At 39.3% G+C, this 19,707-nt stretch overlaps 1 protein-coding gene across 3 annotated transcripts in view; it reads right to left on the reverse strand.

Moving 5' to 3' along the window:
* MCC (MCC regulator of WNT signaling pathway) overlaps positions 1-19,707 on the reverse strand; it is a gene marked incomplete at its 5' end in the record, with an annotated part of 360,091 nt that overhangs the window by 217,704 nt on the left and 122,680 nt on the right. The window contains one exon of one of the 3 annotated variants that reach the window (XM_084628621.1): positions 19,050-19,644. The exons of the other annotated variants lie outside the window; for them this stretch is intronic. Within the exon in view, the coding sequence (XP_084484747.1) occupies positions 19,050-19,106 (57 nt within the window). Of the gene's footprint in view, positions 1-19,049; positions 19,645-19,707 lie in introns of those variants that run through there. 3 annotated transcript variants of the gene reach the window in all.

Raw genomic sequence — 19,707 nt, forward strand, 5'->3', positions numbered from 1 at the left:
GAGAATGGAGAAGAACACTGAGCCATGCAGAGTGTAGCTGGTGGTAAAAGGGGCTGGGAGGGAGACTAAACAGAACAGGCTGGGAGCACCAACAAACGGGAAACAAAAGAATGCTGATGTCACTTGAGCCTAGGGGTTCTGAATACTGATGATGATCTTCCCTAGCTCCCACCAAGGGAAGTTCTCTGCCCTCCACTTGCTTCTGATCTACCTCTGTAGCCTAAGATTTAGGGAAAGGGGAGGAATTGGGGAGCAGATGCCTCAGAAATTAATAAATATTGTTTTGTTCATTTAAAATAGGGTTATGGTTGTTTAGAGGTGAAAGAAATGTCCACATTGGTGCAATGCAATTTATTCTGATGCTTTTTGCTCAAAAAGCAGATGAGTTTTCTTCTTTAAAACATACAAGTGGGAGTCACTGTACACTTTTACCTGTAAATCCTGCAAGTCAAGCATTATTTTATCTATTGTTTCAAAATTACTAAACCACAATGCTTCCAACCTGTCATCAAATCTGCTTAGAATTTACAACAATATAGTTTATTTTTAAGATGTAAGAAGGTCTAAATTCAATCCTCCATTTAATGGATTTTGTAAAAAAATTTTTAACTGTGTTTCAATGTAATTTCTATCTCCATAACTTCTAATCGTCTAGATATTTATGCCCAGATAGGATGCACTCTTCTTTGCAATGCAAAGCCAGGGAACAGGAATTGAGTTATCAGATTGGCTAATAAGATTTCTGGCAGTGACTGTAATAAAATATAATTAACAATTTGGAATTTATGAGCCTCGTCTTTTAACAATATAAATATTTTTAATATTATAATGTTAGAATTTCCACAAACCACTTCAGTGCATAAATTATAGTGTATTAATTTACTTTTCAGAGTTATATTGCTTTTCTAGTCTCCTATTTCCAAGTTCTTTTGATATTACAGTCCAATGTCTGTGGTATCACAATCTGCCAGCTGACTTCTGGCTATGGGGAAAGGGCAAATTATTAGAACTGGCAGGGCCAGTGCATGGAAAAATATTACAATCTGTGCTTCTGCTCATTTTAAAGCCTGGGATTAAGAATCAGGTAAAACGGGTTCTCCTCCTGCCTCTCACAGATTTTGTATGACTTTGTGTAAAACGCTTAATTTTGCTGTACCTCACTTTCACTATCTGTAAAATGGAGATAATATTTCAACTTGATATCAGATCCTCAAATGAAAAAGCACTCAATCTTGGTCCGTATAATTGTGATGAATACGTACAAAACTGTAGCTTTCATCAGCCAGACAGATTTCCCTTTTCATCATGTCTTTCTGTCACCCTTGATCAGAAGCTCATTTAGTTCAGTATATGCACGTGAGTGACATACACAGGATCTGATTTTCAGCTATGGGCCTCCTTTGTGTGCCCATGAATTGTGAGCGCAAATAATGAGGAATGCAATTTTGCGCTCAATTTGTATTCATAATTCATGAGAAGAAAAGGGGCTCAAAAACTTTTTTTTTTTAAAGAAAATTTTAAAATCCCAAGATTCCTGTGTATTATTTAAATTACTTCCATGTAGGGACATTTCAAATGACGTTCTATTCTAAAATGTCACAATGTCATTTTTACAGTAATTAATTGCCCATGCTTATTATGTCTTTGAGACATATACAATTTGATTAGTTTACAAATAAAATGGAGTTCAGGTGAGGATGCATGAGAAGGAAAGGGCCCATTTTGATTCTCAGAGCATAGACTGAGTTTGCATGTTTGGCAGGTAGAAAATAAATTCACATTGTTGGATTTGTAAAATGAGCATATCTGATTTAGTAACGACTGGGACGTAACAGACACCCTATAATGCCATTTTTATAGTTGCTTTACCAGAGTTAAACTATACAGTACCAAAAGATGGCTGAGTGAACTTCCACTAATATGAAAAGCATAGCTGTCACTCATTCAGTAAAATCTGCTGCTAGGGGACTTGCTTTGAGTATATTATTAGATAACCCATTTTCCCATAGGCTCATTCATAAACCCAGGAAGAGAATGAGATGATAGGACCAAAAACGAGGCCAACTGGTTACCAGAACACTAGTAGTTTACTGTAAGTCTGATTCTTTTGCGTTAAATAGCATTTCAGAGGGTTAAGGAAGATTTCTTCAAGTTAGACATTAATTTTTCTTACATTCAGCTTCAACAAAGTGGTGAATTCAAATTGAAGTACGTGCTTCTCCCAAGACATTTATTTCCACATTATAGTTTTAGAACGTAAAGGTATCTATTTTGCTAATATAAACATTGATTTGATGTCAAAAATCACTTCGATAACTAAACTACACTACATGTTAGAAATGGAAGAGTTAGGTAAGTTCTTTGACCAAGAAAATTGCCCCTGGTGATAATGTGACTGATTCCCATTTTTCAGAGCCCTTGCGCCACCCCATATTTACACCAGATAGAGTCAAGGCAGCAATTTCTGGCACTCTGTACCAGATGATGTTAAATTGTAAGGCGCTCTCCTAACCACACCAGGAATTGTACAGATTATCCTTGGACTGGATTTACTGCTGAAATGTCTCCTGGGAAGTTTCATTTCCTGGACAATGGTTTAGCAATAAAATCACAGCAACTAGAAATTCCTGGCTTACTGCACTTCTGTGGCCACAACAAGCACAGAAGTCACAGAACAGAGCTAGCAAATACCAGGAATAATCAACCCTATCTCATCCCTCTTTTACCACCACCTTTTGTTTGGAGATGCTGGCTGATGTTTATTAAACACTGTGTCTTTAAAACAGACCATACACCGGAAACTAGTAAAGCAGGTTTTAGTGCAGACTAGTCACCTCGAAAAGACTTGTCAGAAAGAGCAGCTGACTCCACAGAAGAGCTGGAAACTCTGGTCTTGAGACATGTTCTCCCTCTAGAAAACCTACTGTTTTCTTTCATCACTGGGGAGCTCTGGTCTGACAGTCTTGAGTGAGTCTGTCAGACTGGAACTCCTGCTAGGAGGCTTAGGATCTTCCAGAGAACCTGGGGAATATGGACAAATGGAGTGAGGTGCAGAGGTTGCCGCATGTATACTATTATTATTAAACACATATACACAAAAAGAGTAGTTTGTAAAGTGCTTTAGGCTCCTTCTGAGATGACAGGTATTATAAATAAACTCATTATATTGTTATTATAGGATTATACTACTCCCATTAGGGTATTCCTTTGTTTCATACATGCAAATGTCAACAGTGTAAACATATATTAATAATAAAATAAACTAAATTCTGGATTCAATAATATTAATGTGATAACTGTAGGGTAATTTTGTAAAAAAATTATGAAGACAGCAGTCCAAAAACACAATAAACAGGATTTCAACATCTGGTAATAACTAAAACTATTTAAAATCTCCATCTGATATCTCTACAGGAAACATAATTTAATAAAAACACTACGCTTTACTCCAAAAATTAAGATCAATAGGAGGAAAAAATGTTACAATAAATGTCATGCTACACTGCAGTTAGATTTAGTTTAAAAAGTCATGTGTGAACCACATTAGATTCTGACTCTACCTTTCTTTAGGTTGAAAGGAAATAGTCAAACTGATTAAAAATGTCATTTTTAATTTCTTATATTGTCAGTTTCAATCTCATATATGACGACACCCTCAGACGGAAATGTTTGAGGGAATTAACCTTCTTACTGCTGTCTCAAGTAAACCCTTTTGAGACTATTTCTTCACAGAAACTGTATCACCTTTTTGGACTAATACTATTATGCTCATTCCATGTAGGGACAGTAGTTCAAGTGTCTAAAGACATGCTAGCCAATCACTCTGATGAAAACTGAAATCTTATTACTCAGGAGTATTACTGTGCAACATTCTGAATGCAGCATGATGGTTATCCATTCCTGATTGGAATCAATTTTTAACTTTTATACTATGATACACAAGAAAATGGATTTAGCACGAAACATACCAATAATACAGAAATATAGGATTTTAAAGCAATTTCCACAGGATTAAGAGAATAACTCATCCATGAAAAGCGATTATAATAATTCTTTCACTTGCAAAAGGAATAAAAATACTGAAACTCAATTGCATGGACTTTCATAGTTCTTAAATAAACATATTACCGATATTCACAAAACCATGAAGCTATGCCTGGGGAATGTGGGAGGCAGTCTGTGTGTGGAGGAGTGTGCTTTCAGGAAAGGTAAGGTCTCAGTAAAGCCAGGCTGAATGTCAGCTTTGGTATGTTTCAGAGTAGCAGCTGTATTAGTCTGTATTCGCAAAAAGAAAAGGAGTACTTGTGGCACCTTAGAGACTAACCAATTTATTTGAGCATAAGCTTTCGTGAGCTACAGCTCACTTCATCGGATGCATTCAGTGGAAAATACAGTGGGGAGATTTATATACATAGAGAACATGAAACAATGGGTGTTACCATACACACTGTAACGAGAGTAATCACTTAAGGTGAGCGATTACCAACAGGAGAGTGCGGGGAGGGGGACCTTTTGTAGTGATAATCAAGGTGGGCCATTTCCAGCAGTTGACAAGGTCTGAGGAACAGTGGAGGGGGGGGAATAAACATGGGAAAATAGTTTTACTTTGTGTAATGACCCATCCACTCCCAGTCTCTATTCAAGCCTAAGTTAATTGTATCCAGTTTGCAAATTAATTCCAATTCAGCAGTCTCTCCTTGGAGTCTGATTCTATGTTTTATGTAAAACTTCCATGTGTAAATTACCTTGGGGAAGAAATGAAGAGACTCAATACACATTTTAAACAAAGACTTTGACAAGACAGAAGCCAATAGGAAATTACTTCTCTCATGTACAGCAGTCATCTGATTTACTTCGTGGCTAAAATAATATTTAAATAGATTATTAATATCACTGGATACGATCAACACATACATACCTGAAGTATCATTTACTGGTGCAGGTCAAACGACTTAATCATTTCATTTATATTGAAAGCAACAGCATGATTATTGAACAATGGATAGAGGCTTTCTTCGAACATCTTTACTGGAAGGAATGGTGTTAGTCAGATCAGGTAGAACAATTTCACATGCATGAAGCTTTATAGGGAAAATGCTGAGCTACATGACTTATATCTTTAGCACCAGTAATTTCAAACACAATTTGGATCTCTGAAAGTAAATCTGCTCTTGCAGGAACCAGAATATTAGACACATACTGGGGGAAGGGAAAGGTTGTATTTGTAAAGAACTGCCTGATACAAAAAGATGGACCAATACAAGCTTGTTTGAACAACAAGAGTCAAATAAATCTGTACATTACAATAATAGCAGCATCACTAATTGGTATAACCTTTGCTAAATGTGATAAGCACAGCCATTATTTGCAGAGGCAGCAACAAGAAGTTCTACATAAAGACTTTAGGTTGGCACTGACAACAGACTATATTCTATTACCAAGCAGTCTGTACAGGTTAGCATGGTGGCAAGATAATGCAGAAGATTCTGCTTTACTAGGGCAAAACAAGGTATTTTTCACTAGCCTTGTTCTTGGAATCATCAGAACCATTTTTGGCTGTAATTTTTCAATTCTGACCTCAGACAGATACTTGCCTTGAAAAATTTCAACCTAAATGGTTAAAGTTTGGAAAAGTTATAAGCAACTGAAACCAGTATCTTTATAATGGAAAGTGTTAGGCAATCTTAATAAGAGCCACTGCTTTCAGCCCCACCTATAATACAATGATAATTATAGCTTTTATCACTCCAACTACAGCTAATGAAGAATGGCAGTCTATATATATACACAAGTCCGCTTATTTTAGATTTTAAAATTTAGAATTAAAAAAAATGGATTTGATTACAAAGATGAAATACTATGTCAAAAACTTGGGAAACTGTATCAGTGTTTATAAATATTTAATATGCCAGAACAAAGCTGATACTCTAATGGGTATAAGCTGGTTCTACTTTCCTTTTTTCTCCATTGTCTGTACTGCAATGAAAACATTAACATTTATTGTAAAGAACAATTAATGTACTCACCAACAAATTTGTCAGTAGTAAATAAAAAAAATGCAACTGAGCAACAGAAATATGTACTGATATAAAATGTTTTCAAAATAAATATTGTTTTAGAAAAAGTCACCTAATACACAATATTGGTAAATAGCAAGTAATACCAACAGCTATTCTTGAATCATCACATAACACCAACTACCCATTTATCTGGGTTAGAATTATTCCATCCTAAACTGAAGAGACATTTGGCCACTGTAGATGCCACTGACTGCACAGCAAAATTAAGGTAAAAAATTTAGTTAAAAAAACAAAAAACAAAAACACAAATAGCAACAAATTTAAATTTAGTTTAAATTTTAAATGTAGCTTAAAATAAGTGGCACATATTTTAAATTTAGTTTAAAAATAAAACACAAATAGCAATGAAACAATCACTTCTGCTTCAACCTCAAAATAATGTCCACATTCTACATCCAAATACGTACATATGTAGTTTTAAAATATTCTGTACAGCATGTATTTGCAATGTACCATATAGATTTTTTTTAACATAAACATTAAGGTATGCAACTTGAAAGCAATTCAACAGTACAAACAACAAGGCACAACATTTCAGAACATGAAATGAAAAAGTATATTGGGGCAGATCTACCACTGGTGTAAACTGTCGTAGCTTCACTGAATTTTCACAGCTATGAAAATTTATACCAGCTGAGGATCTGCCCCATTGTTTACAGATTAAGCTGCAGGGGTAATTATACTGCCAGATTTAGAATCTGATCATCATGGGATCCTTAAATGAGCACAAATATTATTATTTATACTCTCGTAATGCGTGCAGGCCTCACTGTGCTAGGCATTGAACAAACACCTAAAGAGAGAGTACCTCTGGGCAGGGCTGTCCCAGAAGAATTTAAGATATAAACAGATGAAGGAATCAGAGGCAGAGAGAAGGGAAAGGACTTGCCCATAGTCACACAAATAGGCCAGTGGAGAGCAGGAAATAGTATGCAGGTTTCCCAAGTCCCAATTCAGTGCCCTATCTACCAGACCATGCTGCCTCCCTCTAGTCAAGACCTCCACCCCAGAGGCACTGTTTGAAAAAAACAGACAGAGGATTAATGTAACATTCTTACAATTCTTAGCTTAAAAAAAAAAAAAAATTACCAATACATCTTTTCAGTAGCACTTATTTGCAAAGGCAAAAAAAAAAAAAAAAAAAAAAAGTATAATTTATTCAGCTTTACAATAAATACACAATTTATTGCATCTATGTACACAACTATATATAGATATAATTCAGTATATGTACAGAATATATTTGTTCAATGTTTTTTAATTTGGCATGATTGAACTAGAAGATTTACTTCAATCATAAAATAAATCCAATCAATATTTTCATTTTAACTACAAAATTTTAATCCTAGAAGTCAACAACAGAGTTGATCTCTTAACAGGTGATCTTATTGAACACATCTACTGTTATTCAGGTTTCTTTAAAAGAATATCTAAATAATTCATGCAGACAGAAGACTCATTTATATTGCAAACCTTGACATAGGACTAATACACTGTGCCTCCTCATGTCTCAGAAATTAAGTCACCAACACTATCCAGATCTACCTCCCTCTTTCACACAGAATCCTCAAATTCAGAGATCACGACATCTCCCCACAGAGTGCGCTTGCACTGACATATTATTACTGCATGTTAAAGGGGAGCTCCCACAGGTTTTCCTGTTGTGTTTAGAAATCAACAGTTCCCAGCACACAAGTACAAACTGAAAATTTAACTGATACAGTGTCACATCATTAATAACACTTCTTAACCAACTGAAAACAACAGCAGTGACATATCAACAAGAACACATTCTGTGTCTTAATATTACATCAGCCAATTGTACCATAGTAGAATCAACGTCTCACTATACCGGGATGGCCAAGCTGTGGCTCCGGAGCCACATGCGGCTCTTCAGAAGTGAATATGTGGCTGAAGCACCGACTCCGGGGCTGAAGCTACAGATACCAACTTTCCAATGTGTTGGGGGCTGCTCGCTGCTCAACCCCTGGCTCTGCCACAGGCCCTGCCCCCACTCCACCCCTTCCCATGCCCTCCCTTGAGTCTGCCATGCCCCCAGAGCCTCCTGCATGCCATGAAACAGCTGATCAGGAGGTGCAGGAAGGGAGGGGGAAGACGCACCTGGAATACTGGGTGCAGTTCTGGTCTCCCATGTTTAAGGAGGATGAATTCAAACTGGAACAGGTACAGAGAAGGGCTACTAGGATGATCCAAGGAATGGAAAACCTGTCTTATGAAAGGAGACTCAAGGAGCTTGACTTGTTTAGCCGAACCAAAAGAAGGTTGAGGGGAAATAGGATTGCTCTCTATAAATATATCAGAGGGATAAATACCGGAGAGGGAGCGCAATTATTTAAGCTCAGTACCAATGTGGACACAAGAACAAATGGATATAAACTGGTCATTGGGAAGTTCAGACTTGAAATTAGACGAAGGTTTCTAACCATCAGAGGAGAGGAGTGAAGTTTTGGAATAGCCTTCCAAGGGAAGCAGTGGGGGCAAAAAGACCTATCTGGCTTTAAGATTAAACTTGATAAGTTTATGGAGGAGATGGTAGAATATGATTTTGGCAATTAATTGATCTTTAAATATTCATGATAAATAGGCCAAATGACCTGTGATGGGATGTTAGATGGGGTGGGATCTGAGTTAGTACAGAGAATTCTTTCCTGGATATCTGGCTGGTGAATCTTGCCCATATGCTCAGGGTTCAGCTGATCACCATATTTGGGGTCGGGAAGGAATTTTCCTCCAGGGCAGATTGGAAGAGGCCCTAGAGGTTTTTCGCCTTCCTCTGTAGTATGAGGCACGGCTCACTTGCTGGAGGATTCTCTGCTCCCTGAAGTCTTTAAACCACAATTTGAAGACTTCAATAGCTCAGACATACATGAGAGGTTTATCGCAGGAGTGGGTGGGTGAGAGAGATTCGGTGGCCTGCATTGTGCAGGAGATCAGACTAGATGACCATAATGGTCCCTTCTGACCTTAATATTTATGAATCTAATCAGCGGGGCTGCTGGTGGGCAGGAGGCGCTGGGAGTGGGGGTGGAGCTGATGGAGGGCTGCTGACAAATTTACTGTGGCTCTTTGGCAATGTACACTGATAAATTCTGGCTCCTTCTCAGGCTCAGGTTGGACTATACCCTGAACTATATCCTTATAATAAGCATCCAATTTCATATCCAAATCCTTCCTCTTCCCCTCCACAATTTTGTTTCTGCAAACTGGTAACTCTGCAATCCACATCCAGCTCAGAGCAAAACAAAAACAAATTCTGAAAGACAGAAACCATCCTCCAGCTTTGGTTTGGGCCTTGATAGTTTGAGGGCTGATCACTTAAACCATGGATTTTCTCTTCCCACAAAGGTTGAGGAGATCTCTTGATCTTTAGCTAAAAAAAACAAACAAACAAAAAAAACAAAACCACCTTTCCTAAGTAATGAGTTTCTGGCACTATAGATCTAGGGATAAAACCATTAAACCTCTCTAAAAACGTTTAGGGAATCCAGTACATTGTGAATGTTACTCTCCCTATATGCATTTGTCCTTATTAAATCTCCAGGCCAGGGGCATTTTTTCAAATGTTCTGTCTTAATAGCTGGAAATATTTTAATATCAGGCAGATAAGTTACATAATCTTTGCCATTTTTTCATTAGGAGTCTGGAGAATAGCATTATCTGCACTGACAGCGTCTGGGCATTGGAGTAATCTTTTTATAGTACTTCAATTTAATAACATCCAAGCCTGAAACACTGTGTGCCTGATAAGCAGCTCACACAAATCCAGAAAGTAAATGTTCTTTGAAGTTTGCATGTTTTTTACACCGGAAATACCATGCACCAGTCACACTGGAAATGACATGCACAGGTCATGCCAAAAATGCAACCCCTCAGACAGATGAAGGATTTGAGCTCATGTTCTAACCCAGATTTCTAAACTGGCAGCACAGTACCCTGATAACATGCCATCAAGCCAACCTGACTAAGACAATCTGTTACTAAACTGTGTGCGCACAGGCAGCATAGGAATGTCTCCTCTCCCCCTCTTTTAAAAGGATACTTACTTTCATCTACGCAATGCATCATAAGTGATCACAATAAAGCATAAAAATAAATTAGATTTAGCAAAGTTATGAATAACCAGGATTAAAGTTTATCTGATATACAAGTTACATCCAGACTTCCTGGCTACCATCCCTGAGCTCTACCATTAAGATTCTCCGCTTGAATCCCCTCCTTAAATTGGATATCTGCAACAATGTGAGATCTACCATAACTCGTTAGGTGCTGTGGTTATACTGTCGAAGCATCCATTAGGACAAAAGTCTTGAAAGGGTTTAAACACTGAATGCTTTGTAAGGTTTAACATTGAATAAAATCCTGCCATTCAATACACAGTGGAGCAAAGAGAAAAGATATGGGGCTTAGCTTACCCATAAAGGCACAGAGGGTGCAAACTGCACCTCACTGTCTCTAGGGAAGCTGAACCAGTGCTCTAAAGGGATACAGAACATTCTGTCTCTCAGGTGCCTGCCGGGCTGCTTCTTGCTCACACGCTCAGAGTGTAACTGATGGCTCTACCTTAGGTCAGGAAGGCATTTTCCCCCACATCAGATAGGCAGGGACCCTGGAGGGTTTCTTCCGCCTCCTTCTGAAGCATGGCACATGGGGCACCTGCCAGAATTATTAACTGGGTCTCTCATATCTAATCAATTCCCGCCACTGCAGGGCCTTGGGCATTGGCGCGCCTGTTCTCTCCCTTTGGCACACAGCAGCTTAGGCTACATGTACACTACAAGCTTGGGGTGTAATCCCCCTGCTTGTGTAGGCACACTTGTGCTCGCTGTCACTAGCGGGAGTACAAACAGCAGCGTAGCCAGGGTAGCACGGGTAGCAGCGGTGGCATGGCTGAGCCACGGGGAGCACAGCCCCGCCGGAAACTGACGGGAATGTATCCGCACAGCTCAGCCATGCCTGCGGTGCCACTACCAGTGTTACGATGGCTACGCTGCTATTTGTACTCGTGGGTGCTAGTGCAAATACCTGTACACAGGCAGGGGACTCACACCCTTAGCTCCTAGTGTACGCATAGCCTTACTCTCCTCAGGGTTCCAATATTTTGGTCTAATTGGGGTTGTTGGGTTTCGCATGTGGACGGGCTGGGTGGTGCTGGTGGCCCGTAGTATACAGGAGGTCAGACTACATGATCTGATGGTCCCTTCTGGCCTTCCAGTCTATGATAGGATACCGTGATTCAACGTGCAATGAATCAGGTCCATTTGTTTAATCTGATTTAACGTATAGGATATTCAATACCAGGCTAAGATAAACTACCCATGAAATGCAAAGGGCCAAATGTGACTTTAAGGAGTTGGGCCACTAATGTCAGTCATTAGTGGCCCGAGAGATCAACATGCACATTTGAGGGCAGAAGCTTGCCTAACGGGTGTAAGCGAAGGAGATAAAAATGAGAGAGAGAAATTCTGAAGGAAGAGCGGATAAACAGGGAAAGAAATTTCTATACAGTTGACATTAAAACGCAAATTACAGACCCAGTACTTTGAGGTGCTGAGCACTTCCTAATACAGTATATGCCCGATTTTTCAAAACTCTGTTATCTGATCATCCACATTATCCAAATCCCTTCCTCATTCTCCTTGCTGGGGGACAACAAGGAAGGGATTCAGATAATGCAGAGGTCTGAACAACAAAGAGGAGACTCCCAGCCACAGGGAGCCCATCCTGCTGCTGAATGGCTCCTCTGGTAGTGCATGGAGCCCTCTGCAGCCTTGCTGTCATGGGACCGAGGATAGGTCTACACAGAGATAAAAAAAAATTGAGGCTGGCTTGGATCAGCTGATTCGGACTCTCAGGGCTCCAGGGCTGAAAAATTGCTGTATAGACGTTCGAGCTCAGTCTGGAGTCCGAGGTGTGAGACCCTGCGAGGCTCCAGCCAGAGCGAGAACATCTTCACAGCAATTTTTAGCACTGCAGCCTGAGTTCCACAAGCCTGAGTCAGCTCACCCGGACCAGCCATGGGTCTTTTATCCATGTGTAGACATACCCTGTGCGAGCAGGGCTGTGACAGTGGAGCTGCAGAGGGCTCTCTGCACTGCCACAGGGCTGGTGACACCCAATCCTGCAGATAAGACTGCAGTCCTGGTGGGGCAGAGCAGAGTCCTGACCATGGGTTTCTGCTCTGCCCTGCCAGGACCATAACCTCCTCCACTCCACCCTTGGCGCCTGCAATAATCGAGACAGCAAGAGCAGCAGTGCAGGGAGCCCTCCGCAGCTCTGCTGTCACAGGCGGAAGGGTGGAGGGCCATGACAGCAGGGCTGCAGAGGGCTCCCTGCGCTGCTGCTCCTGCCCTCTTGATTATCTGAGCTCCTGATTATCTGAATAAAATCTGCACCCCCATTTTAGTGTATACTGTAGATCAATGGGAACCAAAAGGTAGACAGACCAGACCCACAGAAATGATGCTCCAAAGTTTGGTGGGTACTTTCTGCTGTGAGAAAGTCATTTTTACGCGACATGCAATGCAATGTCACTCCAACCGTCAATAAACCAGTGCATTTAGCTTTGATAGATATAAGACATGTGAGCTGTTTATTATTACCTTAAGAGTCAGTTATGCATCTATTCTTCAGTGCTTAGTGTTCTCAAAAAGGGCTAGGTCTGCCCAACAATGGAATGTCACTCATAAACAACAAAAAATTAAGGTCTTTTCAACTTATATAAATATAGTTATCACCAATTTATCAACGACTACCAGAACACTTATCTTCTAAGTATAGGGGGAAACTGTAATCTCTCCTATATACCAATATGCAGCATACGTTGCCTTTTAATAGCAATCTCTGTAAACCTTTAATACTGTTTTTCTTTACACGAGGTCAGGCACGCGTCTTATAACACTAGACAACGGAGTGAGAGGGAGATACCAATGTGAGATGTGGTCACTATGCCTGTAAAGGAGTACTGTATCACTGCAACAACCCCATTACAGCCTGGCCAGTGATGGATTCAGACTACTTTCTGACTGTCCGATAGCAAGACTGCCAAACTCAAGATTTCAAAACTCAGAAGACAAAAATAAGGCCATAAGATTTATTTCCAATCCGAAGTATGTACAAACCTGTTCCCAGTTCCCCACATGTACATTACAGCACTAGTGCAAGCAGAATCATATCCTAAAAAGAACTGAAAACTTACAGAAAATACAGCAGGGTGGGGATTGTCAATGCTGTATTTGCCAATTGGGCTTGTATCTATATCAGGCTCCCTCATTTGTATCTGCCCCACTCTCTGACCCAACACAGCAATGTCTTTTTATTGGGTTGCATATATGACTCAAGCAGCCTCATCCTTTGAATTTTGTTACTTTTCTTCATTATTTTCTTGAAGCAGGAGTAATCAAGGTAGTGGTGGTGGTGGTGGTGATTAGGCGGAAATACAAATCTGAAATTCTGAAGGACACCACTGTCACGGGGTTCCTGTTTTTACCCCTCTCAAACTTGGCACTGTCCCTTTAGTTCTTCGTATCTTGTACTATGTATAGAATTTTGTCATCCCACTGTTCTCCAGAGACCTCACTCCTCTACCTCCTCCCACCAAAAATAATACAAAAAAAATCTTCTTTGGAAGGGGGTGGGGTATTCAAACCCTACTTCGATTAAATTTCTCTCTCTCATTTAAAAGGAGTGAAGTAAATGAAATAGTTTGTTCCTAGCATTGTAAGTGGTTAAAGAATGGACAACTGTATCCAAGAATGCAAGCAGCTACATTAATTTTCTGAACTGATGAAATCTAAGCAGAGATAATGAAAAGCAAAGGGAAGAAATTATGTACACCTGAGAAGAGAGATTTTTTTAATTTGGTGCATTGTAAAGAACATACCTATTAGAGAAATGATGTCCCCATCACAGCTTACAGAGCAAATGGCAAAAGGAAATGGCCACATAAAATAAACATTCATTCTTTAAAATGTGGATTGTTTTGCAAAAATGAGATACCAGCCCTGAGTCTGCAGAAACCTTTCTTAGGGCCCATTTCTGCCCTTGGCAGATCTGCACAGTTTCCACGGCCTTTGACAGGAATCTTTTGTGCATAACCAAGGACCGAATTGGGCCCTTAAATCTGATAAGGTGCCAATCCTGCAAACATTTATGTGTGTGCTTAACTTTACTACGGCGAGTAGCCACATTGTAGACTACTCAGCAGGAAGTAAAATTAAGTACATGCATAAACAACAATAACCTTCATATATATGTAATAAAAAAAACCTCGCTGTGCACATTCATCCAGGTATTCTGCAAAAAAGTGGGAACATTCTGAAGTACAGCCCCACTTTGAACATTGTGAAAACCTAGGGGGGAGGGTGGGTCAGTTATCTTTGTAACTGCAAATAATTTTTCTCCACTTAATTGGTTGCCTGTAACAAACTTCTTAAGTGGCATTCATGATGTTGGCTTTTAAGAACACATTGTGTAGTTACATTCAATAGTTAATGGTACCATTGGACTAAACACATTGATCTGAATAGCGATTATCTAATTCTGGGCGCCCTATCCCCCGACTGATCCAACCTCAAAGTGAAATCTCTCCAAATAATACTTCACACCATAGCACTGGCAGCAGGTAGCCTCTTTCACAATACTACAACCAGGCCTTGTTGGACCTTATGAATTATTTACAACTTTAACAAAGCCTATCCTACATTCTGATGAGTGGCAGCAATGTTACCATCAGAAACTTCCAGATTTTTCAGACCAACCTCTCCTAATGTCTCCTTCTCCCCACACCGAATTTATTTTTTGGTGGGAGAGTAGAGGAGGGTCAACCAGAGAAGCTGCTGATATATACGTACCAATATTGACAACTTCAACTCTGGAGTTCAGCAGCCACTGAAATCATACTGCTCTGATGGGAACATGACTGGCTTACCATGGAAATCAGTTTTCCTTGCTGTCTGTGTGAACTTGATTGGAGAAAAAAGGCAAACAAAGGAAAAGGACATACCAACTAGATATCAAGATTTTGTTTACTTTTACAATAAAAATCAGAGATTAGATCAGCATTCTATTTGCAAATCAAAAGAAAAACACACACACTTACTTTTGCATCCATGGTAGGGGAGAAAGTAGATTTGTCAGTTTTTCCAAATACTGGCATAAATCTCAGAAAAACACCCCTTGCAAACTGTATGGATAGTGATTAATTTTTACCTTCTATTTTGTGCATTTGACTCACAGAAAGGCATGTGTGTATTAATTTTAGTGGATAATGTAGAAAATATTAGAATTAGTGGATAATGTAGAAATCTCTGAACATATACTCTGTGTGTATGTGTATTAATTTCACACACACACAGAGTATATGTTCAGAGATTTCTACATTATCCACTAATTCTAATAATGGAAGTTCCATGGTTGGAACTTTGTACATTGAAGTGAGGATATAACTCCCCTAAATAAGTGTGTGTATTACTGGCCCACTGCCATATTTTTCACCAAACCAGATGCACCAGATCAGCGGTTGGCAACCTTTCAGAAGTGGTGTGCCGAGTCTTCATTTATTCACTTTAATTTAAGGTTTCACGTGCCAGTATTACATTTTAATGTTTTTAGAAGGTCTCTTTCTAAAAGTCTATAATATATAACTATACTATTGTTGTAAGTAAAGTAAATAAGGTTTTAAAAATGTTTAAGGAGCTTCATTAAAAATTAAATTGAAATGCAGAGCCCCCCAGACCGATGGCCAGGACCCGGGCAGTATGAGTGCCACTGAAAATCAGCTTGTGAGTTGCCTTTGGCATGCGTGTCATAGGTTACCTACCCCTGCACTAGATAGTGCCAGTAGGGAGATGGCCACAGAGCAAAAAACTCACTAAGACTGTATGATCCTAGGAAAATTCCCACTGCAGCCATTTTCTTTAAATGACTGTGGTGCTACACTCTCCCAATGGGCAAAAGCAAACAAGTCATAAGCAGGAAGGAAAGCCAGAAGAGAATAAAAAGAGAGACAGGAAGACCAAAAAAATAGGTACAAAACATGAACACAGACCAAAGATACAAACAGCACTTAACATCTTTCAAGTACTACCAAAAAAATAAAAAATCCACATATGGCAAGGAGAATGGGGAAGAGGGAGCCAAAAGAAAAGGATAGCCTTGGAGGCCCTGTTGTTCATATAACACCTACTGGGAAGAAAAGAACTGTGTGGGTCACTTAAATTTAGAGATGAGCAACCAAACTCTGGTTTCAGAGTAGCAGCAGTGTTAGTCTGTTAGTGCACAAGTACTCCTGCTCTTTCAACCAAACTCTGTCTCAGTAGCTCTAGATCACAAATGTAATCAATTCCATCGAAACATAGGGGGCAGCTAAATTTAAAAACAAATTCCCAGGGCGAAAGATTACAGGTTTCCCTCAATATTTTCTCCCATCGCAGATACTCTGAGTTGGAGGGCCTCCTATGTCAAAATTCCAGGTGACATCACTGAATACAAGGTTAAAAGAACTCTCTTAATATGGCTTAAAGTCCCACCCAGTGACTGAATAAAATGAACTCCTAACCTGTAACAGGTTTCAGAGTAACAGCCATGTTAGTCTATATTCGCAAAAAGAAAAGGAGTACTTGTGGCACCTTAGAGACTAACCAACTTATTTGAGCATAAGCTTTCGTGTAGCTCACTTCATCGGATGCATACTGTGGAAACTGCAGAAGACATTATATACACAGAGACCATGAAACAATACCTCCTCCCACCTCACTCTCCTGCTGGTAATAGCTTATCTAAAGTGATCACTCTCCTTACAATGTGTATGATTGGAAATGGCCCAACTTGATTATCATACACATTGTAAGGAGAGTGATCACTTTAGATAAGCTATTACCAGCAGGACAGTGGGGTGGGAGGAGGTATTGTTTCATGGTCTCTGTGTATATAATGTCTTCTGCAGTTTCCACAGTATGCATCCGATGAAGTGAGCTGTAACTCACGAAAGCTTATGCTCAAATAAGTTGGTTAGTCTCTAAGGTGCCACAAGTCCTTTTCTTTTTGCTAACCTGTAACAACATTCCAAAGCAATACACCAAGATGAAAATGATATTGTTAAATATGGTCTGCTCTGGATGACTGTCCTAGCAGCACTCTCCCAAGACGCTGCACTGGTTTGAAACATTTACTTTTGAAACAGGTATAAAACCAAAACACACACAAAAATTGGGAGATATGAGAGATTTCACTCAACTAGCTTGAAGAGCAAACAAACAATAAGGACATAATCTTTCTCCCACTGATGTCAATGGCAACACACACCCTGACTTCAGTGGGAATACGGTAGCTTTCAGGACAGCACAATCCTATTTAAAAGTAGAATAGTTGGAGGTGAAGTGCTATTCAAACTGCTGTTGCACTAACACAGGTAATGTAAAAAGAACAGGCTCTTGTTCAAAAAAGCAATCAAGCTTATAATAGCTTTGGGATGAAAGGTATATAATATACAAAAATAAATTACACACACACACATAAAACTACCCTGGGATGGACTCCATCAACCAGCAAGCATATAGTACTCACTGCATAAAAGCTAGTATTGGCCAAGGACACCAGGGCAGTCTCCCACTCTACAAAAAGCATCCAGAGATCTTTAGTGTTTATGCTGAGTAGACAAGACCTTCATTCTTAAGTTCCCTTTTGCAAGATCCACACACAGTTAATGAAATGGAACTCCTATTATTTAAATGACTAATAAAATATACACACAGCACTTTTATTATGAAAGAAAATTTAAATAAAAATACTGCACTGGTTCCTATCCTGAACTGCATGATTCTGCACTGACATGGACCCTTGCTCCTTACTTGTGCCCTTTCCACAGTGTTCCATTGCCCCTCACTCTCACTTATCTGCTAGAATGCCTATTTGTTTCCTTATTGATTTTATATTTCCACTCTATCTTGATATATAGTTTTTTTCCTAGCCACCTAACTCTGTAAACCATTTACCCTTTTGTCCAATTCCTTCTGTGAAACATGATATGATGCTTTTCATGAGAGACAGTATAAAAGAAATTAACTGCATGGCACATAAAATGTGTGTCAAAGGAGGAAAAAGAATTTTTTTTAAACCAAGACAATATATTCTGTGGAACATTAAAACCATGTTTTAACCCCAATAAGATGCTCTGGGCTGTATGTTGTGACCAATATCAGCAATTTTCAGTCCAATCAAAGCTACCCAAATGATATGCCCAAGGCATTTCAATAACCATAAAAATATGCATCTTAGAACAACTGTTTAAATATTTGCATAATACTTGATGTGGCTTTAATTTCAAATCTGCTTTAAAAACATAATGCTGTCAGAGCATAAAAGAACAGACACACCTACAACAGTAAGGAATGAATACAACAGTTTTTCACCCTATGCTGCAAGAAGTAAAAGTCCCAGTGGCTTATTTCCTCTCCCTTCCCCCAACTAAAATAATATTAGTCTAATCTGAAGAAACAGCATTACCTTTGCTGAACATAATCAAATACATCATGTGATTCTGCCAAAATTGTTGGCTTAATAATGCTGTTTGCTTTCCACCCTCCACTCCAAATTAGTAACCATCTGCTTAATCTCAATTGGGATCGCTGTGTATTTTACCTACTTCAAAGAGGAATGCTGTGTATAAATGCAGCACTTGGGAAGGTGGGGGAATCCTTGCTGCAGGACGACATTAAAAAAAAAAAAAAAGGTCTCTGCAAAGTTACAACCGTTTGCCTTTTACCACTTATTTCTGACTGAAGCAAGTTCAGGTCATTTCCTGACTAACACTGCAAGTCAGAACAAGAATACACTCTATTAATCTTTAATTGAAGTGCCTGCAGACTGAAAGCCAAAAAGGGACTGATACTATATTTAAAACACAAAAAGCATTAAAAAAATAAAAAACCCAAGGATATTGAAACTGCTTACCTCGCTCAGCTCCGCAGAGGAGTCATTTCCATATTTCATAGCAACTCCAGAATTCATGATTAGACTTTTCAGGGCTTGGCTATTTCTACAGATTTTAATGCTTCCAAGCTTTGCTCAATAGATTCAACACTCCCTTCTTCTCCAAGATTTTTCTGTCTTGCACATTTTGCTCTAGACAGCCATTTTCACTTAACATTTATAGAACCTAAATTAACGATGCACGGTCTTCTAAAGGAGCCAAATTGGTTTTCATTTCACAAACAATCCATTTCTGCAAGAGACTCATTAAAGCTGCAGAGCGCAGAGTCACAGAGAATGCAGACAGTTAGTAATGATCTCCTGGATACTAAAACTGCCCAAGTCCATGTGAAATCTATGTTTCAGCTCTGCCTCTAGTTTTACACTGCCTTTTCCCCAGCTAGATTTGAGGGCATCTCCCAGAGGAGTTTAATATCCTGGCACCTATTTGGTGAGCTTCAGATGAATTCACAGTGAGAACACAATCAAAGTACTGTTAAGGTCTTAGAAGAGGAAAAAAAGCCGAGACAAACTGATGCTGTACTTCACGCTAAAGTTTCCCCGTCCACTAAGCCTGGAGTTGTAAGTGGTTTATGATCAAACACAGCTGTCTTGCTTCTAGCTAAAGGATGCATGGAAG

Source organism: Lepidochelys olivacea, assembly GCF_965140295.1.
Source record: "Lepidochelys olivacea isolate rLepOli2 genome assembly, chromosome: 5".
Lineage (NCBI taxonomy): Eukaryota > Metazoa > Chordata > Testudines > Cheloniidae > Lepidochelys > Lepidochelys olivacea.